Source organism: Leuciscus leuciscus (genome assembly GCF_965113295.1).
Source record: "Leuciscus leuciscus genome assembly, chromosome: 25".
NCBI classification, from domain to species: domain Eukaryota; kingdom Metazoa; phylum Chordata; class Actinopteri; order Cypriniformes; family Leuciscidae; genus Leuciscus; species Leuciscus leuciscus.
In genome coordinates, this window is record NC_138724.1 from 27,179,632 (window position 1) to 27,205,460 (window position 25,829).

The 25,829-nt window shown below is 38.4% G+C and overlaps 1 protein-coding gene across 10 annotated transcripts in view; it reads left to right on the forward strand.

Annotated features, from left to right (window-relative positions):
• The first annotated feature begins 2,187 nt into the window (after positions 1-2,187).
• myrf (myelin regulatory factor) overlaps positions 2,188-25,829 on the forward strand; it is a 30,875-nt gene continuing 7,233 nt past the window's right edge. For 2 of the 10 annotated variants that reach the window (XM_082159447.1, XM_082159442.1), the window contains exons 1-19: positions 2,188-2,716; positions 13,250-13,340; positions 14,281-14,562; positions 16,093-16,154; positions 16,446-16,668; positions 17,471-17,571; positions 17,665-17,779; positions 18,202-18,397; positions 18,494-18,570; positions 18,673-18,783; positions 20,052-20,151; positions 21,510-21,710; positions 21,908-22,016; positions 22,919-23,028; positions 23,115-23,275; positions 23,372-23,444; positions 24,924-25,006; positions 25,102-25,170; positions 25,292-25,387. In XM_082159447.1, coding sequence (XP_082015573.1) covers positions 2,668-2,716; positions 13,250-13,340; positions 14,281-14,562; positions 16,093-16,154; positions 16,446-16,668; positions 17,471-17,571; positions 17,665-17,779; positions 18,202-18,397; positions 18,494-18,570; positions 18,673-18,783; positions 20,052-20,151; positions 21,510-21,710; positions 21,908-22,016; positions 22,919-23,028; positions 23,115-23,275; positions 23,372-23,444; positions 24,924-25,006; positions 25,102-25,170; positions 25,292-25,387 — 2,309 coding nt within the window. In that variant the 5' untranslated portion in view covers positions 2,188-2,667. Of the gene's footprint in view, positions 2,717-13,249; positions 13,341-14,280; positions 14,563-16,092; positions 16,155-16,445; positions 16,669-17,470; positions 17,572-17,664; positions 17,780-18,201; positions 18,571-18,657; positions 18,784-20,051; positions 20,152-21,509; positions 21,711-21,907; positions 22,017-22,918; positions 23,029-23,114; positions 23,276-23,371; positions 23,445-24,923; positions 25,007-25,101; positions 25,171-25,291; positions 25,388-25,829 lie in introns of all 10 variants that reach the window. The other 8 variants (XM_082159441.1, XM_082159443.1, XM_082159448.1 and 5 more) reach the window with 6 other exon arrangements.

The following is a 25,829-nucleotide window of genomic DNA, read 5'->3' on the forward strand; positions in this document are numbered from 1 at the left end:
GTTTTATCTTAGGTGCCGTTTTTGTATGCCCTTTGGCCGTTCATTTTTCACGACAACAGCGTTTTTGGGGCCTGAAAGCGTAAACTATTGAAAACGGGTTTCAAAGTGCATGTTTTTGAAAACAATACTGATATCATCTCCACGTAAACAACAAAAACGTGAATTTGTGAAAACGGTGACATCATGCGCATGCGTATTACGTGTTCAGTCTATAGGCGCATAAGTGTTTCTTTACAAAGTGACTTTACTGGCCTGTCATGAATAATACAGTGTTTGTAATTTTTCTTATGCTTTTTTTTCTTTTCTTTTCGCGGATCGTGTGAACGGGATCGTTTTGACAACACTGTCATCTATATGCGAAAATCGACAACAAAAATGTTTCTGGAACAAATCGCCTATACCCTGCCTCTAAAATATCTGCAGACAGTAACCACACACACAAATACATATTCACATGCACATTTATGTCAGCACAAACACAACTAGAACAAACACCCACTTCGTAATTTACTGGAATGTATGATAAGACACATTAGTCAGTATGTAGTGGAAAAACACACCTGCTGAAAGAGAGAGAGGGGACATTTTAACACCACCCCATTTTTTGTGTGAAATATGATCACTTTTTTTTTTTTTTTTTTTTTTTGGCAGGTTAGGTATGGTAGCCGTAGGGGTTTTATTTCACTACTAACTTATTTTAGCAGCACAGGGTTCTCAAACAACAGTGTCTGACAGTCATCATTTGGTTATAGATTACTGAATGACATGGTCTCAATGACTCCAAATCAACAATAGCAGTACACAGCCAGAATAAGACATGCTGTAACTTCACATGCACACACTCCCATGTAAACACACACACACCCACACACACACATTCATTGTGGTGGACTAACAGGACAGGGTCACATGTGTGCGGCCACACATATACAGCTACGCTCACATTTAGATGAAGTGCATTAACACAGCCAGATGTTTCTTTGTCTCTGCAGCCTCAAGCTCTCTTTTTCTCGCCTGCGTCCTCCCAAACAATCCACGCAGTGTGTCGTGGGAAGAACGGGCGTGTTGTTCAGGTCAAACAGAGGAAAAAGGAGGGTGAGAGAAAGAGAGAGAGAGAAAGATGCTCCAGCTGTGAGTAAAAACAACAAAACTGCATTTGATTGGGAGGGGGGTGTGATGGACACAGGGTCATTGTTCGTAAAGAGGTCGCGGATAAAGAGACGAGAGAAACAGATCACTCAGCTCATGCAGTGATAAATGATGGCGTTACACCTCATTCATTCACAATCCCTCAACCAACACAACACAACCGATGTGGTGCTACAATATTTTTGAGATTAAACCATGAGAAACTAGGCATATATGAGAAGATAAAAAGTGAAAGAAATATGATTACCATATTCATGTGCCATGATATTATCATCATACTGGTCAAAATCATAGTATATAGTTTTTGTATGTGCACTTCATGAAAAGTATCTAAATGTTTAAGTACAATATGTGAAATAGCTGTATAAAAGTTGTAAAAAAAATGTATGATCAATAAGTTATGACAACAAAATAAGTTAAACAATTTTCCACTTTTTTGTAAGATTCAACTCATTTTTAAAGTCAGTTTAATCTTGGTGATTGTAGGCTACTTAAAAAGGCTAGTTTGATATATGGTTACCTTGGTACTAAATGATTACCATACACTTAAAAGTTTAAAATACTATGGTATTCTTGAAAGTAACCTACTTTTGAGTAGTACAGTGTAAATGATAAATGAACTTCAGAATTTGTAAAAAGATAATATAATTAGCCTATACCTAAAATCATTCATTTACATATTGTAAACACTGCAAAAACTGTCAGTTATGCCTATGTGATGTTATTATGTTTGTGTATGTGTCTGTTTAGTTAACTGTCTTTGTTTATCTATAGGCCTACTGTAGCCGATGTCTCGTTTGTGTTTTGGAGTTGTCTTTTCTAGTAGGCTACTTAAATCAATTGCAGAGGTTTATTTTAATAGTACACCTGCCTCTGTATTTGGCCCGAAAAGTCACTTTCACACGTAAAACAGCAAACTGCAATGGAAATCCTTGTTAAAACTATATTTTCAGGGGCATTTGTCTTTGCTCAAGCGCTCGCCCGTGGAGCGCGCGCGCGCACAGCGAAAGACGAGCGAGAGCGCGCAGTAAAGGACGTTGAGCGCGTACCACTGAAACTGCCTCGAGCGCTTGCCGGTGCGCGCAAAACCCGCTCACAGGATAATTTTTTATCGAATTAAAATACTTTCCAACTTCAAATGACCATTTTTTATTAAATAAGTCCGTAATGACGTATCGCAGTAACCAATAAACGATATAATCTGGAGGAAAACTGGAATATGCCTCCACCTGACATTCAAAGGTAAAATCTCCTCAGAAAATATATATATTTTTTTTTTGACCTACGAAAGGAACTGAAACTGTTTTTTAGATAACATTCATTTAATTATCCAGAGGAGATATTGATAGTGAATTCGTTCCAGGAAGTTCCGAGGCGTGTTGTTATATAAAGATAATTGTGCGTCAAGTTGCTGAACAGGGATGATGAGAGTTTGAAGTGCACGCGACTCCCGCCGCTCCCGCGCGCCGGAGGATCGTCCGTTCACGTTCATGGAGTTTATAAGCGGGAGCCGCTAGGATGGATGCAGTGATTGATGAAACGGAGGCCTTACAGAGATTCTTCGAGGGTAAGACAGTTCATTGACCTGTTGATGTGACAGTTCAAAAGTAGGCTAGTTCAAAATTATGTTGCTTGTCAGATCACTATTTCTTCCCTAATACAGTGATGGATCAGATGGTAATACCATGGTACTCCTATTTACACCATTACCATCACGTGTTTTCCTCCCAGGTAACATGCAAACTTAAAGTCTGATTTAATAGCCTATGTCCGAGTCAACCTGACTGCATTAAGTTACACCAATGAAAGTCATTTTAAGGGTCAGAACAAGCAATACTAATAATACAAACATTGTGTTTCCATGTTCAAGAACCTGTTATTGTCTATGTTCAACAAACCTTGATGAAGTTTTATGTTTCTTCATGCTGGTGATGCACCTGAAGTGATTCAGGAAAGAAATCACGGTAACACTTTATTTTACAGTGTCATTGTTACAGATGTTACATGTAGTTACTGTAGTAATAACAGTAAATTATGCGTAATTGCATGCAATTAATCCTCAACCAAATCCTAACCCTATAATAAGTACATGTAGTTAATTAATATTACTAAGTACTTATATATAATTACACTGTAACAATGGCACCTTAAAATAAAGTTGAACCGAAATCACTCTAGTTAGTGATGATGATTGTCGTTGAATGTTCTACTCAGATCTATTTCAGAGTAACATATTGTTTGTCATATTTCACTGATAATGTTTCTGACATGTTTCAGACATTGTCGTGTGATTTAGGAGGATTAAATTTGTCAAGAGACATAAAAAAGCCACTCATGAGCCATCCCAGGGAGGAATGTTTGGGAAGGGCAGAGAGGTGGAGAGGATTGAAGAGAGAGATGATGTACGGATGCAGGGAGCGAAGGATGAAGTCCAGAGGAGAGAGGAGGAGGGGTTTGAGGAGAAACACTGGGAAGGACAGAGGAATGTGATAAATGGTGTGTTTGTAATGGTTAAGGGAGAGACAACGAGAATAAGAGAACTAAAGAGATAGATGGATTAATGAATAGATAGTTGAGCAAGAAAATAAGATGAAAACTAAAGAACGAATCAGATGTGATATCTTCTGATTTCTCCCAAAATAAGAATGAAAATAAGAAATTAGAAATTATGTTTTGCTTAAAGAAAATGACGATTTTTTTGCATTGTTTTCATGACAGTTTAATAAATATTAAGCACAATTTACGACGATAATGCAAAAAAACAAAAACTCATAATTAATATAATGTAAAAGTTAAATATATATATATCATGTAGTATTTGTCTGAGTTAAACATTAACATATTTTTATTATTATTATTTTAAATTACAACTTTGCGAATAATGAGAATTACAAAAAATACATAGATGCATCGCGGTAATGACAATTTGGGGAGAAAATGTGCTAAGCTGTCATGAAAACAATGTAAAATCTGTGATGGTCCTAAAACAAAGATTTAATTTATAACTTAACATGTAATTTCGTACTTTTTTTCCTTTTCATTTTCGGGTAAAATGTGACCTGGATATATTTTTTAGTGACATCACTGCAAAGTGTTTTTCTTCACTCTTTTCTTATCGTAATCGTTTTTTTTTTTTTTTTTTCAGAAAGCTTTTAACTTCATTCGTCCCCTCAGAGTGGTCATATTCGTTTCCCTGTCATTCTTGACAGATGAAAGCCGTCGTTTTTTTTACGGCGGGTTCTAAGCCGAACTATTTATTTTGGAGGGATTTTCCAACCATAATTTGTGGCACATCATTAGGCGTGAGTGCGTGTTCTCAGAGCAGGTGTAACGGTTTGTATATATGACAGTGTTTCACTGTAAACACTGTTGACTTCTTTGGGCTCTGGAGTTCATGGCCGTCAAGAACTGCTCTTTAACGAGGATTTCACATGTTTACATTCTTCATTTGGGGAGTACGGCAGAAAATGCTGGAGATGTTCGGACAGCCTTTTCCACAGAGACACACAAGCACTCAGAAATAGGGAAACAACAGTATAAGTGTGCGATGTGAGTTATGGAAGAATTGTGTTTATGGTTTGTTTGTGTATTTGAGAACACTGATGTGAATCGGGCAGTAGATTTAACTTGAATGAGATTCTGATTCATATCCGTTGAAGTTTTTCTATTATTTGACTGTGTGTATTGAATTGATTGCTGTTTTTGATTGTGCTCCACGTTGACGATTCCCAATGAATGCTCCGTGTGTTTGTTCTCTGTTTGTTTGTGTTTGTGTGTTTAGTGAAGCGGGGAGGGGGGGTGTCTTAAATGAACATCCATTGTGGAGTACAGCAACACAAAGCACAAAAGAAGAGGCAGATTGAGCTGTTTGTCTGATTTGACCCTCAGCTGTCCAAGAGGAAAATTGTATTGCTCAGAGGTCGCTCTATCGAAATTCAAACAATGTAATAGAGTTTCACTCAAATATCACGTTTGTCTTGGATGTTTCTCAGACAATTCTTAGGAAAAAAACAGAAATAGGCACTTTTCAGTTGTCATACAGTAAAAGGATAGCTTAAGTCTTAGAAGAATTCTATGATAAATGTTTATATTGAAATATTAGACTTTTGATTGAGGTTTAGGGCAGGTCCCTTATTTAACACACCTGAACCAGATCATCAGCTCGTCAGGAGAGACTCCATGAACTGATTTGAGTGTGTCAGATAAGAGAGACACAAAATGTGCAGAGCAGCGGGTCCCGATGACTGGAGTTGAGAACCACTGGTTTAGGGTGTGTTCACACTTGGCATGTTTGTTTGGATTAAAACGAACCCTGTTAGTGCAGTTCATCTGATTAAGTGTGAACGCTGCGATCTGAACCCTGGTGCATCAAACACACGGGCCGAGACTCTAAAAAGATGAGTCTCGCTCCGCTTCTGAACCAACTCTGGTGCGATTCGACTGAAATATGAACACAACATGGACCAAAGACATGTAAACGAACCAAAAACAGGACATGATGTACAAAATGCGACCCTAAAAAGAACAAAATCCTCATTTTTTTTCTCATCAGTGTCGCAATGTTTCCCATCACAGTTCAGTACAGGATCAGAACCGCATCGCCTCGCAGCAGATCTGTGTGTGTGTGTGTGTGTGTGTGTGACGGAGGGATTCCTGCCACTGTTTTGACTCGTTTACACATTTAACAAGCTCTTCACGAGTTCTCAGCTGGTCAAGATGCCATCATATGTAGCAACGCATATACAACGAACACATTTATCGCAGAACACAGCATGGTTTTGGATGTTCGTAAGTTCCGTCGCAAAATATACGTTATAAAAGCTGACCAATCCCTATGCCTTTAGGTTCGGTATCTTTTGGTTCGGTGTTAAAATGCCAATGTGAACGCTAAGCGGAACAGGACTAAATGTATTTGTTTTTGTGCGGACCAAACGAACCAAGCAAACCGAACAAGAAGTGTGAACACACCCTTTGATATCTTGGCAAATCTGAGCACAGTTTGAGACACTGTCTCACTTTACTCAAGCTGGCGAATACATTTGAGAGGAATGGACTGACATTCTCAAAGTAAACAAACAGCCCTGATAAACGCCTTCTGTGTTTTCATTATTCGCAAGGATTCGCTCGACGATTGAAGGTGTTGAAAGGAACTCTGGGAAACGGTTAACGGCTTCTATTCCTTTGGTTCTGAGATGAGGAGAGGATATTTTTCTAAACATATCTAGCACCGAAACTCCTTGTGGCATAAGAGCGCTCAGAAAGTGTTTTTAGCCTGATTGAGTGTAGCCATAAGCTGCTTATAGAGGGTACGCTTGCCCCCTCTCTCTAATGCACTGGATCATTCCTGGCATACCTACAAGACTGTTAAAAAACAGAATGAGGTGCGAGTAATGTTTCTTTCTCTCGCGCGTCTCTTTTTCGCTATCGCTGCCTCATTCCGACTCCATTAGTGTGACAGTGTGCAGACAGGGCGAGGGAGAGAGATAACAGACTTAGACGCGCACACAGATGGATGCACACACACACACACTCATACATGCTGTGGGTGGGGTGAGATAAGGGCAGGGCACAGGTCATTCAAACACACACACACACACACATGTCAACATGCAAAAGCAGAAACACACATGTATCAGTTTTGGTACACCAGCACACATTAAGCACTCAGGCACTGTGTATTACAGAGCTGATTGGTCGAAACACCAGCGTAGGAGTTGATGTTTTGGACCGCAACCCATCCGTGAGGTCCATAACACGAAACTCACCCCTTTGCCACCCAAGGTGATGGCTGCCTGCAAAGTTTTACTTTAAAGAGTGTTTTTTTTTTTTACTTAAAAGCATCTAAAGTTGTTTTGGGAAATTATGTCAACTTTAAATTTTACAGTAACTGGGTTTCAGACATGCTTAATTTAAAGTCACCATAAAATCAAATCTGACAATTCTTGGGTTTTTTTTTTGTCTTTAATCAAAATAGCTTCACCTCCCTCTAGTAGCAACATCTCTTCTATTCTCTGATGATGTGTTTACTGGCACGAAGGCGGGACAACCTGTCACTCACATGAGATCGACCAATAGCAAACCACAACAATCAATCAATTCCCTTTGGACAAAATCAAGCCCCGCTCTACATTTTTTCTAGCCTGGTTAAAACCAGACCATTCTCAGTAGTAACTGAGTTATGGTCTGGCAAAGCATTAATAACTAATTTCCAAAGGGGCGTCACCAACGGACGTCGCTCAAATTGTATAGACCTAAAACCAATCAGAGCGATCGTCATCATGTAAAGCCATATCCCAATTCGCCTAAGTTACACTACGCCATAAAAGTATGTACTCTTTTTGTGAAGAAAAGGTTTTTACTTTTGAATGTGTAGCAAAAAAGTAGGCAAGCTTTGGGACATACTACTTCGTCATCTTTATCGTACGGATCTGTCGCGTGCATCCTGTCACGTAAACTGCCCTGTCAATCATCTTGTCACAGTTAAAATCCTCTATTAAATCTAATTTCATTTCCTACCGTTTCGGAGAGAAATGTAGCAGCACGTTCATCTGCCAGTGGGTCTTTCATGGAGACTGTCCTCATGTGTTTGCAATTTTAATATGCATTTAAAAGTTGCTGCGCTTCACCAACGGACGTCGCTCAAATGCCTCTGGGCGCAATTGGATAGACCTAAAACCAATCAGAGCGATCGTCATCATGTAAAGCCCGCCCCAACGTTTCTGATTGGTGCCGCAATTTCGAGGGATTATAAATGGGCTTGAATGAGCTCTTTGCCAGACTACTTGCAGAGCAAATCTAAATTTGCCGGAAGTTGTCTGGGTTTTCCCAGGCTACATATTTTCTCATTCAAGAAGCCGTTTCACTCGGATATACGTCACAATAGGGAAGAAAAGACTATCGCAACTTCTGTTTCATGTTAACTTTAAGGTTGAAATGTGTATTTTCTGCACCACTATCATCGCAAAATAAAATTGCTGAAAAAAATGAATGTAAAAAAAAATATATATAGCCTACAAATCATCATTCAAATTTATTTAAATAAAAAAAAAAGAAGACAACTCCTATCTACGAGTCAAATAACTAAATCTCATTTGTGATTTCTCTTTCCTGTTGGATGTTCCTACAACAACATCAGTCATGCACTTCTTGACTTTTGTGAGAATATTCAGGCAGGTTAGGTCACATTTATTCCCTGATGTCAGCAAGTCATGGATCACTCTTGTGTGTGGGTACAGATGGTTCCTGGGGCTGATGTTTGATGGAGGGAATGGTTTGGCCGTTGCGCGTGGTCTCTCTCATGTAACAGTGTATTTGCTGTCACTGGAATGCATTGTGTTTGAGCAGCCAGGCCTGTAACATTCACATGCCAGTTCCACTACAACAAACCAAAAATTACACACTTTCCACATTTCAGGTGAAACTGATCCGATTCCCACATCCTTCGTTTTATTGGAACTCCAGTGTTTTTTAGTTTTAGTAATTTTAGTACTTCAACTTCAACATTTCTAGTTTTTTATCTAATATTTATATTTCTGTTTCTTTACTAAAAGTAATGAAAGTAACTTGCAGTTTAAGTGAGTCAGATGTTGATTCATTAACCTTACCTGATTCAGTTTGTTCATTCAGTAAAAGATTGATCAGATTGATTCAAACCAGTAACCTGAGTTTGGCTGTGTCCGAAATTGCATACTCTCTTGAGTAGGTACTTAGTTTGAATAAGTGAAAAGTAATTATCATGTGACCTACCAACATCAGTTGCGTCGCTTCACCTCCATTCACAAATCCTCTCCCGTGGCCTCATGGGATAGTAAAGTGTCCATCATATACGCACTTCAGAATCTCACCGGAAGTAGTAGGTCATCCAGGTACTTTTTGCCTTGAGTACTGTGAATTCGGACATACAACTTTTGTCACATACTGGTTTTCGCCTACTATATGGTTGGGAAGGGAAGATTTCGGATGTAGCCGGTGTGATCTTTCTGAATGAATCATCAAAAGAATCAGTTCATAAGAGTCATTTGCTCATGAATCAGATTACACTGGTCATGTTGTTGTTGTTTTTGTGTGGCGCTCTCAAGGACAACTCACTAGGAAAAAAAAATATTGTCATCATTATACTGTATAAAATCTTGTTTCTTTTTCCATGGCGCTGGAGGTTCAGCTGCATAGATTCTGCCATTGACAATAACAAATGCAGATCTTTTCATTTGCTGAAAATGGGACATTTAAACTCTGATCTGATCGGACCACACCAGATAATCTGGCTAGTGACTCGGCATGTTAGTGGGGATTAAACTGGGGCACTGGGGTTAAAATTGGGCCAAGATGTTGACAATGTTGATGCGTGTGGGACTGTTAATGTGTTACACCCCTCCGAAAATGTATCATTCCTTATTGTTACCCGACTTTTGCATGTTTCCTTCTTCTGCTGACTGTATGAAGGCATTCACTGCTCTTTTGCCTCTCTCTCGTTCTCTCTCTGGTGTTCGTGAAGTGTAGGTAAGCAGCTCAGGTCGGCCGGTGCATTCAGTGCTGGTGGGCGACTAGAACTGTGTGTGGTGGCCTGGTACAGCTCTGTCTCATGACTGAGACCTAATCCTGCATTACAACACACACACACACACACACACACACACACACACACACATTCACGTAACCCTGTACCCGCCAGCTGAGCTCCGAGATGGAAAGGTGTATGTTGTTTGGAAGGATATGAGAGACGTACTGGGTCATATACACACAGCTTCAGTTTTGTAGGTTGTGTCTATCCTAAAACAAAATGCTGTGGCTTCGAGCAGGTACCGTCTCTCTTTTTCTCTCTTCATCCTTCCCCTGTGTGTCTCTCACCTTATTTATCTTGTAGTAAACTTCTCGTCTTTTCTTATTACCGGTATTCACATTGCCAGACCTCATGCATTTGTTCAGTAGCCTATACTGTATATGAGTGTGTGTGCATGTGTGGTATATAAATGTGTGTATTTCTGTGTATGGAAATCAATGGAAATTAAGTTCTGTATTCATACAGAGAAGATTAGTGTTGTTTGCTAAATGAACCCTTTAGCATGTAACTCGCTCTTCATTATTTTTACTAAAGACATGAATGATTGCTGTTACTTTTCTGAGTGATTTGACTTGCGATTTTTGACTAACAGACTTAAGATGTTTTGAAGGAGGAACCCAAACCATTTTAATATCAAAGAGATGTGGGGGTGGGATCCTTTAAGCCAGTGAGCAGCCACCTAGCAATGGTTAAAAACACTCAAAACTCAATAGCAACCTCCTTAGCATCATGTTGGCGGTCGGCCTACAAATTAACATCATGATTAAACAGCTTGATTTGCTGAAACACTCCAGTAAAATATCCAATAAAAACCTTATTTTTGTTTGACCGACAATATCTATGTGTGTTTTGTCTGGCACTGATTGCGATTTTACAGTTCTCTCATCACATCAATGATTGTTTAACTAAGACAAATGTTTCCCTCTCTAACTGTGTGGATACTCAAATGAATGCTGTATTGATCATCACGGTGTGTGTTTTTGTCTTTTTAAGGAACCCAGGGGATTCTGGGTAGTGTTTACCATTTGATAATGTTGTGGACTTCGCTCTATCATACTTTACTCTGGTGTGAATTAGAGCTTAATGATTAACATGCATAAGAACTCGCATACAATGATCGGTTTCACATAGAAAATAATCGGGCGATGTAGAGAAACAGGGCATGTGTATGCGCACATTGCAGAGGGAGGTAAAGAGAGATAGAAGGAGAGAGATATGGAGACAGGGAGGAGGGGAAGTATGACGTATTGTTGATTGTGATTAATGAGCTCTCGAGGGAGAGTTTCTGATTTGGCCCCTTCGGTGATGGAAAATGCTTTAGTTCAGAATTATCAGTTCTTCAAGCTAAATACTTCTTGATCAGCCAATATATATATATATATTGAGATTAGTTTAGCATTTTGAGTTGATTTAGTGTGATTTAAAACGAGCATATGAATACACTGAACACATATTCAGCATTATTGAGTGGGGAAAATATTTGTGAACTTGTGATTTTAATTGAACATTAATTAAATAATAATTGATTATTTCACAGTGTAATGGAAAATAATGCCAAGACGACATGTTTTTTTGTAATCTTCACATGGCATGTGCACGCATACACATACAGATGTTCGATATGACTCGCATTTCCGAACATCATGTTTCCGAACAACAGCGTGTGTTTCCCGTATGTTCGTTAAAATCATCTCATTCTCTCTTTTTCAACATGGCTCTCTCCCTCTTCTCCCCCACTCTCGTTCCCGTCAGTCAATCTCGCAGCCGTTATCAGCGCTGGTCTGGCGGATTTACAGCAGGAGGATGGAAACATCTGGATCTTATTCTGTAAAATCATCCCTCTCCGTTCCTATTTGCCCCGCTGGCACACTCATAAAACTGTCCGAGCGGAGACCCCAATCGCAGCACCTCGAAACATTACATCAGTGTTGTTTTTTTACCCTGTAGAGCAGAAGTTTCATTACTCAACACAGTTTTTTATTTAATTCTGTCAAGCACATTTGAGATTACTCAAGTGGTTTATGGTTAGTGATTGCTTTGATCCATGAGGTGTCCCATCAGGTGTCAAACCTGTCCGTGATGTTCTTGGTCACAATGAAAAGTTGTTGGAAACCGCTTTGGGATATTTTGAGAGTCAGGATTTGTGTTGGTTTTAAGGGTGATGTTCTGTTTGGGTCAGGACATCCACGGAGGCGAGATGTGATCCCTCTCAGGCTGTGGGAGGCTGATGGACCAGAGAGTTTTCCCAACACTAACACAGGAATTCTTCACATTCCGGCTTCGTTCGTGGCCTAATCTATCAAAGAGAGAGAGAGAGAGAGAGAGAGAGAGATCAGGGGTTTAGTGGGGGACTCTTCATACTCGACTATACCTCCACCTGACCCCTCATTCTCTCCATCCTTTTCTGGCTTAACTTGCTTTCTTTGTGTAATTCTGTATTTGTTGTTGAAACTTGCACTTCAGTGACTGAATACATGGACATTAACTTTTTCAACATCAAGATTTTAGGTTATAATTTATATTATTGTATAAGGGAAAGCATATATATTATGTGGTGTAACTTGTCACCGTTTCTTTTCATTTTTTTAATCACCTCAGCCTTTTTGTAGTTAATTTAAATAGTCCCGTGGTGTGACAAATCAGAACTCACATTTATTTGTTATTTTTTCTGGCCGACTTTTTCTCAAAGGAATTACAACTTTATTTGTTTGTATGTTTGTTGTTATTATTTTAATGTTTTATAAAAAATAAAAATAAAAGATTTACATTTATATTGGCCCTAAGGAAAAAATAACTTTATTTTATTTTAATATTTTATGTAGTTGCAAGTTATTTTATTCTTTAATTAATTTTCAAATACATTAAATACATTTTAAAACAAAATTAATAATATAAAAAATATGATTTAAAAAAAAAGTTAAATAACATTCATATTGGTTCATAATCATAATGATGAATATTATGATATTCGTTGAATTTGACATGTTTTAACCCAAGAACATGCACTTACTTTTTTGATGAAATGGGTCATCGGGTCAGTCGGCCTGGGTCAGAGTGACGTTTTGCAGGTGTTGCAAACAGAGTGATTGCAGACGGGTCATGTGGTGCAGATTTGGAGAGATTTGGTAAAGAAGTGCAGAAGGGGGGGCATATGAGAGCGGCAAGGATTGGAAAAGAGAGAAAAGCTACTTTGTGGATGAAGACTTAAGAAAATTATTTTCTTTAAGTCTTCATAGGCTTTTTACAGCTCATGTTGTGTCTATAACCTGCAAGACATTTATGTTTTCATTGACCTCATCTGTGATCCCCAGTTTGAACATATGTCATCAATCTGGGTATTAAACAAGCAAACAAATGATCAGAAGTGTTGCAACAAGTCAAATGAATCATGAAACCATCAGAGTCAGAATAAGAGATGTTGTGAAACTGTTATTTTATCACTGTAGAAACGGTGCGTAGGATCACGATACTCATCCTCCTCTCTCACTCTCTTCTACCTTTTTCTCTCTCTCTCTCTCTCTCCCTCTATTACCCTTGCAGGTCATGATATTAACAGCTCTTTGGAGCCAACAAACATTGACACCAGTATCCTGGAGGAATACATCAGCAAAGAGGACGACAGCACTGACATGTAAGAGACATGAGTTTCTATGTGTAATCTGGAGAGTTTTGGATTGTGAGACAAAGGGCCCTATTTTAATGATCTAAGCGCATGGTCTAAAGCGCACGTGCAAGTGCACTTAGGGCGTGTCCGAATCCACTTTTGCTAGTTTAACGACAGGAAAAATGGTCGGTGCGTGCGGCGCATGGTCTTAAAGGGTCATCTCTATTCTCTTAATGAGTAACGGGTGTGTTTTGGGTATAACGTGAAATAAATCAATCAGAGTCTCATCTCCCATCCCCTTTAAAAGCCAGTTGCGCTCACGCCATGGTGGATTCACTATTTACATGACGGAATTTGCTAGCGGAAAGACTGAACAGAGTCTGGCGTCTCCAGAGAGGAACCGGATCTGCTCATGCACGAGGTTAAAGCGCTAGCAGACCATCTACGGGACAAGCCGGATTCACCATATCTTTATGTACACAATAGTAATCTTTTACATTTTAATCCTTTTATTTTTTATATTTGGCATGTTTGTGTGCCGCTGCGCGTGTACGCGCGTTGTGGACCCGCCCATAGGCGCACATTACTAACGCGCTTTAAATAACAAAAAAAAATATTGCGCCATGGACTTTAGACCAGGTGTCAGTTGGTCAATGACACAGTCTATTTCTGTTGCCTCAAAATAGCAACGCGCCAACAGTGCGTCTGAACACACCTCGTTTTTAGACCAGCAGCCCATGGGCGCACACATGGGCGCAAATGCATTTGCTATTTAAATAATGTGGCGCAGGATGTGAAAATGATAACTGCGTCGGGCTGAAACTAGCAAAATACACTTGCGGCGCGTTTGGCGCTGCATTTCGCCGGGTGTAAGATAGGGCTACAAATTTGTTATGATGATGTGCTTATTTAGATAATAATGAGTCATATTGGCCATCAGCTGGTGATTTGGGTTTTCTTCCTCTAGTTGTTTCACAGAGGTCCACAGCGCCCCAGGACCCCAGTATCTCTCGCCCCAGGCCGGGGCATCCTCTTCAGGGGGGTTAGGGTGTGGCGTCAGCCCCCCCATCCCCCTGCGCCAGGGCACCGTCCCATCTCTGTCCCAGTCCTGCCAGAACCCCTATCCACCTCCACCACCGCTGGGCCATCTCAGACACAACTACCCCTGCCTGGGGCAACAGCAGAACCAGACACCCCAACACCAACAGCCACACGCCAAACCGGACCACCACGGACAGTACGCACCCGGGTAAGAGAAAGACAGAACAGAGAGGAGCAAAAATGACATAAATATGACCAGTGGTGGGTGAAGTACACAAATCAAGTGCTTGAGTAAAAGTACACATAGCCTAATAAAACATTACTTCAGTTAGAGTTTTAAAGGAATGCCATCATTTACTCGCCCTCAAGTTGTTTCAAACCTGTATGAAAGTCTTTCTTCTGCTGAACACACCCGAAGATATTTTGAAGAATGTTGGTTACCAGACAGTTGATGGACCCCATTGACTTCCATAGTGGGGAAAAAAATACAACGGGAGTCAATGGTCTACATCAACTGTTTGGTTTCCGACACTTTTGTGTTCAGCAGAAGAAAGAAATTCATACAGGTTTGAAACAACTTGAGGGCGAGTAAATGATGACAGAATTTTCATTTTTTAAGTGAGTTATTCCTTTAAGTACTCCTTTCCAACTTTACTTGAGTAAAAGTACAAAATTACTTGATTTTTACTTAAGTGTACTTAGGTATTAAAAGTAAAAAGAACTGATCAATGAATGTTTATTTTGTATATACTTTACATTGATTTTATATAATATATTTTATAGAATCCTATTGCTCAAAATTTTAATTATGAATTATTATGAATTGTCAGTAGCCAGCACTAGTCAGTATTAGCATATTAGCGTGTTTTTTTGAGACTGTGTTTTTTTTTTGTGTGATATGGACATGCCCGCATTCAAGCATTACAGCTCACCCTTTTACAGTTTACAAACAACTGAAAGTCGAGACCTAAATATGATTTTCATGTACAATTATAAATCCTAAAATTCGTCATTTGTAATTTACCTTTACCTAATTTACCAGAAACTTTGTTGCTGTCCAGCACTGAATATGACAAATATTAATTTAACAAAGTGATTTGTATGTGAACGTACAATTTTTAGTAAAAAGGTCCAGCCCTAAATCTGCGTCAGGCTCGTAAAAACCCGAAGTATTCTTAGTTTCTTACTAAAGGCTGAGTAAGACAGACGTAGGAGTGAACTGGAAATAAGCGCTGAGACATTAGATGAATGGGTCAGGCCTGATATCATGTGAGGAATTGTGCAATCAGTAAAGCTCTTTTATAATGTTGCCCAATAGGAGGCATCAGTTATGTCGTTAGTGAGCTTTTTGATGGGTTTCCAATTAAAACAAGAACTGATTCACTACAGTGCTTGAATGTTTCGTGGTGCGTGCAATGCAAAGGCATCCCTTTTAATTGTTCAACTTCAGCGTGTGTATCGTCCTGCCCCCGTTTGAATGACTCCTCAAATCGTGTGTCTTGAGGAGAGGTGTGCTGTTATGCTGCTAGTGATCAGATGCACCATTTTCACTTGCTGGACTATAAAACAGGTGAAAAAAAATCCCACAGACATGCATTAAAAGAGGTGAGGATGATTTTTTTCACGCAAGACGACAAAAAAAACGGCCCAAAACCTTAGCTGACTCACTCATGTTGTTGTGTATTTATTTAATGTGTTTAATGTACATAAATTGTATTTAATGTTATTATTTTTGCAGAACGCTACCCGAGTCCCCTCCAGACTCCAGCTCAGAGCCGTATTCACCCCAGCAAGCCACCGGTAAGTTCAGTCCACCTGAATGATTTAATGTTAATCTAACCATTTCAGTGCAGGGAGATGCACTTATCAAGATTGCAAGTTATTAAAGGTTCAAAAAACATTAACAGAAAGTTGTTTAGTTATTCTTTTAGTTAATGTCGATAAATGTGGACATAAAAACAATTATTTAACACAGCTTAATGCTGGATTTTGTTACTATTGATTTTTACTATTGGCATGGTGCCGAGCAAAACTTGCTTTTTAAGGAAATATAAAAAAATGTGTTGTCTGCTTTTAATTTTTCCTTCCCAGATTCGCACATGCTCAGGACAATGACGCCCGAAAACATGTGTCACATGACCAGTCCTCCACCTCTCCCCACACACCCCCTCTATCCCAGCATGCACCGGGACATGTACCTTAAGCCAGAGCCCATGATCTCGCAGTATCCGATTGGTCCAACCAGCGGCGGGGGCGGAGACATTCAGCAGAGTCAGATGCTACATCAACTCCTGCAACATCCACAAGGACCAGAGTAAGAAAGAGAGAATCTGAGGAACACTTTATCACTCAGAGATTGATCTTTTATAGATCAGGGGACTTAAATGAGAATGACCGAAATTATTGACCTGAAGGACCCTCTTTTAAGAAATGTAAACATTTTAATACATTTTGAATATATTATTTTTACAACAATTCTGCGTGATGATATTCCAAGTTATTGAAATGAATAAAAACAAAAAATATTTATTTTATGTCACATTCAGCAGTACCGTTACAATCTCAGAAATAATTAAAATCTTGATTTAATGTCTTATTTAGCATTTTAATTTAGATTTCAATAAATTAATGTTAATATGCTTTTAAGTCATTAGTGAGCCCCAGCCAGCTGCTTTTATTTTATTTATTCATTCATTTTTGTAGTGTCACATTCAGTGTGTTGTTTTTTTAGCATTTTAATTTAGATACATTTATAGTTAGATTATTTAAATATATTAGTTATAATTAATTAATTAAAATACTTTTAAGTCATCCTGCGTCCCACTTGAAATTTTGCCCCGGACTCCTGGTTGAGAACCACTTCGGTAGAGGTAGAGATGCACTAGTAGTGTCACCAGTAGCTGGTCTCCTGTAGCATTGGCGCTTGCAACGCTAAGGACATGGGTTCGATTCCCGGGGGAAAGCAAGTACTGATAAGAATGTAAATGTGTACCTTGAAATGCAATTTAAGTTGCTTTGGATAAAAGTGTGATAAATGTAAATGTGTCAAAATTATCGACATTAACTGTCTGTTGCTATAATTTATGCAATTATCCGCATGCTTTTTGATTCTCCAGTGGTATTCCTGTACATCCCGCAAAGAAGAGAAAACATTCAGACTCTCCCAACGGCACTCTCAACTCCCAGATACTCACGGGCATCATCAAGCAAGAGCCAGGTACACACACACACACACACACACACACACATGTATACAAGCACGGTTATATTTTCAGCACTATATGATGTTTGTGCATTCGTGCTTTCACAGGTTTGATGCAGGATGCAGAAAACTCATACCTGGATCCAAACTATCAGTGCATAAAGTGGCAGGCGCACCAGCAGAACAAATGGACTATGTTATACGACTCCAATGGAAAAGAACTGTGGGTGCTACTCTAATCCTACACACCTCTGCACTTAGATTTATGACAGAGGAATGAGAAATACACTGAGGGCAAAAGTGTGTGTTTGGGATTTAATGGGGTATAGGGAGGTATCAGGCTGTACTAAAAGAGATCGAAAAGAGAGAGAGATGGATGGTAGCGGCCAGGGAATTCCTATGAGGTGAGCAGTGTGTAGGAGTGAGAGCAAGAGCAGAGATCTGGCTTACAAGAGAGAGGAATGAGGACGAACAGAGAGAGGAAAGATCATGAAAAAATGGCATGACTTTAGGTCAACGATAACAAAACAAAAATTAGCTCAGAACTTGGTTTATTCTTAGTAGGTTTTATGATAAACACACATTAAGTTTTTAAGTTTTACACCCTCTCCATGCTGTTTTCTTTCTCTCTTTCTGCCCCTCCAGTCCGATGCCTACCTATAGGGTGGACGCAGATAAGGGTTTCAACTTCTCCTTGGCTGACGATGCATTTGTGTGTCAGAAGAAGAACCACTTCCAGGTGACCGTGTACATAGGAATGCCGGGAGATCCCAAATACGTGAAGACCAGTGAGGGGCTGCAGCCCATCGAATGCTTTTACATGAAACTCAATGGGGTCAAGGTGAGTCAAACAACCAGAAAACCAGTCATAACTACTGCTACTTATGTTTATAAACTTGTGCATAATGTAGCATGTATTTATCTTTGTATCTTCCAGTTGGAAGCAATGAATCAGTCCATTAATGTGGAACAGTCACAGTCAGATCGGAGCAAAAGACCCTTTAAACCAGTGTTGTAAGTCCTTTTACACCAGTTGTGGGAGTTTCTGTGGAATATCACATGTTAAGTGTGTGGATTTGAGGCATGTGACATAAATGTTAGCCATTTGTTTTACAGAGTGACATTGCCACCAGAGCAGGTTACAAAGGTAACGGTGGGTCGTCTCCACTTCAGCGAGACCACAGCCAATAACATGAGGAAGAAAGGCAAGCCGAACCCCGACCAGAGGTATGAAATATGGACATAGACAAAGACAACCTAAATAGGTTTATTTACAACATATATTGTTTGTTGTATCTGATTAACACAGACAAAAGAACTTAACTCTTTCCCCGCCAGCGTTTTTTGAAAAAAGTTGCCCGCCGCTGCCAGCGTTTTTGATCATTTTCACAAAAGTTTCATGGCTCCCAGAATTTTTGTTGTATCTGAACATGCAATAAATCAAAAGACCCTCTGCTTTTAAACAACAACAAAAAGTTTGGTAACACTTTCTATGAAGTCCATGCTTATAATTAATTTTAGCCCCATTTATACTTACTTATATGTAAAGTGTTAAAAAGATCAATCGTTTGTATTACGGATTTCTGTATTTTCCCCCATTATTATATTACAGGAATTATTGTTCATATTTACATTTACTAAAAAACAACTTAAAATGTTTAGAGCACATCTTCAGGATTTCTTAACATTTGCTTTGGGAAAATTGCATCCTATATTTTCACTTTAATTAAAGCCATCAATGATGCATTTATAGAGGTTAGTAATGGTATCACTCAAAATGAGTATTTATAAGAACAAAACACGGCTATTAATAACAATACATTCACTTATTTGACAGAAATGAATCTGAATTACTAAAAAGTCATTGTAACTAATTTATACTTATAAATCGAATGCACATTGAAAAAGCAAATGCATGAATTATAAGTAAATATATAAATGTAACTATAACTGTTCTTATAATGCGGTCTTAATGAGTCTTTATAAATATATTTATAGAATTGTAATACTTATAAATAAGTATAAATAGAGCTATAATTCATCCAGATGGGATTCAGAACGATGATCAAAACACAGATGGAGTTGATCGAGTTCATCAACACCCCCAAAGCTTCAGTCCTGGGTCAACATTTCATTCAGTAACATTAGGCAGTTTTGATTTATATGCTGTTTATGCCATTATTTTACATATGCTTATGTTTACATAAGCTATCGCTTGTTTCTGCTTCTTCTTCGCCTGTGTTTTGATCCTTAGATTCAGTACTCTTTCAGAAGATGTGTAATAGCGCCCCCTGCTGTATAACATTAAAAACACGGGAAGGCCGGAAAATTACGTCAATGGCAGGGAAAGAGTTAATACATACAAAACATACATTTTTATTACTGTCAAATTGTCAGCAAGTCACTAATACTGTCCATAGATATTATGTAAGGTCAAAATAGCACAGAAAAGTTTTGATTTCTCATTCAAAACATTTGAATCTGTATTTGTGTAGGTACTTCATGCTGGTAGTTGCTCTTCAGGCTCAGAGTCACAGTCAGAGCTTCACGGTGGCGGCTCACGTCTCCGAGAGGATCATCGTCAGGGTAACCGCTGTCAGTCTGGTCGTGTCTGTCTGACCGACCTCCTCCAATCACAGCCTGTTTCTGTGTGTCAATTATCCGCCTCTGACCAATCACTGTTGCTGTTACAGTCTGCAGTGCTCAAATGATTCGTTTTTATGCTCCTGACTTTGTTTGCATCTATTTTTGATTTCTTGCATTTTTATTTCAATGTTTTTTTGTGTATTTGTTTTTTTAATGGCATTTTTTACTTTTTATTCTTATTGAGAGATAAAAATTCTGATGAAGTTATAAATCTTTATTAGGAATGCACTGATACCACTTTTTCCAGAAAGAGTTAGATACCAATACTTTGGTTTTATGTACTTGCCAATACTGATTACCGACACCTGTTTTCAATTAATTTGCTATTTTTACAAATATTAGGTAGAGAAACCAAAAGAAAAAAATTAACCATATTAACTGGCTTAATTTGTTTAATGAATAGATGTCATTTTCACACTTAATTACACTGCAAACAATATTTTCTTACTCAGTATTTTTCTTTTGTTTTTCAGTACAAATATCTAAACATTCTTAAATCAAGATTGAGAAGCAAAATGACATAAGATAAACACGGCTCGTTTTCTAAAAAAAAACATGATCAAGATTAACTGACTACACAAAACAAGAAAACATATCTGCCAATGAGATCAGAAAACTAAACTTGTTTACCCTTTAAATTAAGTTTATTTTTCTGACCCCATTGGTAGATATTTTTCTTGTATTAAAGCATAACGTCGTTTAATTTTGATACATTTTTCAGAAAACTCGCTTCTTGGGTAAAAGTATTTTGATTTAAGAATGTTTAGATATTTAGTCATTTGTATTGGAAAAAAAGAAAAAAATATTGAAGAAGAAAAAAATGTTTGCGGTGTATGCCTGTTAAAAAAATCTATTGTACTGTTACTTTCCGTTCATTCTGTTGCTCTGTTGTATTTTATCTTTCATTTAATATCACAGCGCACATCCTGAGCTGCTCCAGTGTAGCGGTACAGTGATCACATGACGTTTTCCTGTACTAATGTAGCGAAGCACTCATACATAAATCATGCAACAGTTAAAGCTTTTACGTACTTATATGATTTAGTTTTAATCCAAATGACGCGTGTGTGTTGAGTGGAGTGCGTATCTGAACAGTTTAACAAAAACAACTACAATATCGGTATCAGTGCATCTCTAATCTTGATTATATGCTAAATGTGTATTCAAAGTTTTATGTGTAAATTGATTTAAAAATCAGCTGAATTTGCAGTAACACAAGACCTTCCCTTCCCAGCCAATTACATAAATTATTGCTCTATTACTTAGTTCTTTCTCTCTCTCTCTCTCTCCTTCTTTATTTCTCCCAGGCATCTAATCCAGGTCAGTTTGAGAGTGACAGTGAAGTGTTGTGGCAGAGAGGGCAGATGCAAGACTCTGTGTATCACCACGGTCGAGTGGGCATCAACACGGACCGGCCGGACGAGGCCCTGGTTGTCCATGGCAATGTGAAGATCATGGGGTCCCTTGTGCATCCTTCCGACATTAGAGCCAAGGAGAATGTGAAGGAGGTGTGTGCATATCTCTCCTTACACACACAAGGCACATACTTGTTTTTGTGCCACACTCACCAACAGTGGGGGAATAGAAAACATTTTTAATTGGCCCTGAAACTACTTTCATCTTGTTTTTCATTTGATAATGGAATAATTTAGCTATTTTAAGTGCACAAATATCGCTCTCCCTTTCTCTCTCTCTCTTTCTCCAGGTGGACACCACTGATAACCTGAGGCGGATTTCTCAAATGAGGCTGGTGCATTATCAGTATAAGCCTGAGTTTGCAGCCACAGTGGGCATCGATACCACTGCTGAGACCGGTACTGTCCCCCAGATCAGCTCCAATATTCACATTAAAATCGAAATATTTGGCATTAAAAAATGATGCTTATTTGTAGGACTATCAAAATAATTGAACTCTTATCATTGTGTCCGGACAGTAATGAGAATTTGCATTGCTGAAAATGTGCTCATGAAAATAATGTTACTTAAACTCATCATAAATCAGTTATTTTAGTATAATTTTTTCTTTTAATAGCATTTATTAATATTTTGTATTAGCTTTTATTTTTATTTTTTCAATATTCATTTTAGTTTAAGTTTTTTATATGTATATTTCTATTTAGCTTTAATTCACTTTTATTTCAGTTTTATTTTTAGTAATTTTAGTACTTAAACTTGTTTATTTCAGTTAGTTGCCCAGGCAACATTTCTAAACAATTTTTTTAAGTTAAGTTTTTCATTTAATATTTATATCTTATTTTATTTAAGCTTTATTTAGTTTAGTTTTCATTTTAGTAAACTGCTAGATATATATATTTTTTATATTCTCTTTTTGATTATGGGGTGAAATGTGACCCAGACATTACTTTGTGAGATTTATTCATAAAGGATTATTTAGTTATAATCACTATTTAGTAAATTTGGACTGTAAAACTAGTGCTTAACAGAAACTTTGCATGTGTGTATGTGTGTGTGTGTGGCAATATTTAAAATCCTTGTCCTTGTGGGGAAATTTTTTGGTCCCCATGAGGAAAACAGCTTATAAATCATACTTAGTAATGTTTTTTGAAAACTGCAGAAAGTTTAGTGTGATGGGCAGGTTTAGGTGTAGAGTTAGTGTAAGGGGAGAGAATATACACTTTGTACAGTATAAAAATCATTACGTCTATGGAAATTCCCATAAAACATGGAAACCCAACGTGTTTGTGTGTGTTATCAGGGGTGATCGCTCAGGAAGTCCAGCAGATTCTACCGGAGGCTGTGAAAGAGGGAGGGGACGTGGTGTGTGCTAACGGAGAGACCATCCCTAATCTACTGGTGGTCAATAAAGTATGAGCGCTCACACACATTCCTACAAATGCCCACACAGTCTCTCTGCCTCCGTCTCATGTGTGTGTGTGTGTTTGATGCTACAGGACCGGATCTTCATGGAGAACGTGGGAGCGGTGAAGGAGCTCTGCAAACTCACTGATAATCTGGAGACTCGTATTGACGAGCTCGAACGCTGGAGCCGAAAACTCGCCAAACTGCGCCGGCTAGACAGCATGAAGAGCTCTGTCAGTGGAGGCACAGTCAGGTGTGTGTGTGTGTTTATGAAGCTGTGCACTCACAGGTACATCTGTGAGTGAATTCAAAGTAAAGAAGTCTGAAGAAATATGCTCCTTTTTTCTAGCCAATCAGGAAGCTATTTTAGCAGAACAGGAAGTGGTCCACTCAAGAAAAAACCAGCTAAGCCAGGAAGCAAGGTATGATTTAAGTCAGACTACCTCTTTTAAAAAATATACATACAATGTGTTCCAACTTATTATGAAAGTGACAAATCAGTTGGATTTTAGTACAATAAACATACAGATTTTAGTTTTTCAAAGAAAATCTTTCTTTGTTTTATTGCTCATATCTTCTTAGAAAACTGGTATCAATCTCAGACAGGTTTGTTAAATAGTTTGGTCAATGGAAAACCTACTTTTTGTTCCACATTATTAAGCAAGTCACAGTTCTCATGTAATATGGGGAGGAAGAAAGATCTATCTGAAGATGAAAAGCATGAAATGGTGCAATGTCTTGCAAAAGGCATGAAAACTACTAATGTCTTACGCAAACTGAATGATCAATCAATAAGATTTGTGAGTGCTTTAAAGCACAGAAGAACCCAGTCAGATAAAGGCTTATTAGGGAAGTTTCTGTCAAACAAATAATAGTATTAAAAGGGCAGCTATTAAAAAAGCCACTGTTGAGCAGCAAACAGGGAGGCTATTTAAAGCTGCTGGTTTCTCTAGAGTCTCAATAACCCCTCCATGAAGAGAAGTTGCATTTCAGCCACCCCTAACCAAAGCTCAAAAAGAGAAATGCTTACAGTGGGTTTAGAAATACATGAAGACTCATAGTTGTATTCACTGACGAATGCTGTCCTGCAATGGATGGTCCAGATGGATGGATGGATTTGTGGATGGATGGTGAATGGCCACCCTGTCCCAACAAGACTGCAATATCAGCAAGGAGCTGGTGAAGATTTGGGCAGGAATATTGGGAAGTAAGATGGAAGCTCCCTTTAGGGTCTCTTGAGGGTGTCAAAATGACTTCTGTGGAAGATATGTGGAATTCATAACTGACCATTATATTATTATTATTATTGTGCTTTAAACAACAAAACAATACAATATACTATTTGGAGCCAGGGGAGCAAAGAACACACACACACACACACACACACACACACACACACACACACACACACACACACACACACACACAAAAGAAAAATATGCTATGGTTTAAAAAGAAGGATTGTGCCTTCTGATATAAAATGATTTTCATGCAGGACAACACACTATCCCATGATGCAAAAAAACACCACGGCAATAAAACTTTCTGAAAATATATTTCTACACTCACTGTAAACGTTTCTCTTGAGATGAGATGAGACGAGATGAGATATATGAGATGAGATTAGATGAGATGAGGAATAAATGAGATGAGATATATGAGGTGAGAGATAGATGAGATGAGGTGAGATGAGAGATATATAAAATGAGATTAGATGAGTGAGATGAGTTGAGATGAGAGATATATGAAATGAATGAGATGAGATGAGATGAGAGACAAGAGATATATGAGATGAGATAAGATGAGATTCAATGGAATGGAATAAAATCGAATAAGATGGGATAAGATAAGGTAATGTGAGATGGAATGGGATAGAATGATTGTCGAGATGTGTGTTGCAGAGGTCCGTCCCGGAGCAGAGTTGCCTGAGCCACAGATTCATGCAGGGCACCATCCTGGCACTGGTCATCATAATGGCCTTCAGGTCAGAGAGGAAATCACTCAACCCAAAACATCAGAACCAATATTCTGAGTCTCTGTTTCATGCTCATTATCATCTCTCTCTGTCTCGTTCTTTAGTGTCATATCCATGTCCATCCTCTATGTGCTCAATCTTCAACACCATGGAAGCATAAATGATGTTGATGGGTATGTACATGTTCACACACAAGCATCCATTCACATGTACACACCAGCACATCATGCTCAGATGACGTTCTCTTTGTTTCCGTATGCTCTCGATTGATCTCCTCTTGCTTATTTCTCTCAGTGTGGCTTGTAGCTCTGCGTCCCACTGCCTTCTTTTCGTCTCTTGGACGCCCTTCCTCACTACAACCGTCACATTCTGTCCATCCTTCTGTCTGTGGTATGCTGTCCACTTCCCTTCTCTCTGTTCCTCTATCTCTTCATCTTCTCATCCAGCTCTGAAAGATTTCCATGTTTTTAAATGTAATTTATTCCTGAAATTTGCAGCTCAAGAAACATTTCTTCTTATTATTAATGTTATAAACAGCTTCATATATTAGTGGAAACTACAACACATTTTTTCCCCGAATATGTTTAATATTCTGTTCAAAAGAACAGCATTTATTTGAAATAGAAATCTTTATATATGTCTTGACTGTCTTTTGATCATTTTAATGCATCCTTGCTCAATAAAAATATACATTTCTTTTTAAAAAATCTTACTGACACCAAAGTTTAGAATGATAGTGTAGACTTTTCATGTCAAATTATCAACTTTGTCTTAGAAGTTCTTTAAGAGTATAGAGCTATAAAAAAAGATAATTTGATCTGAGGAGAATTGA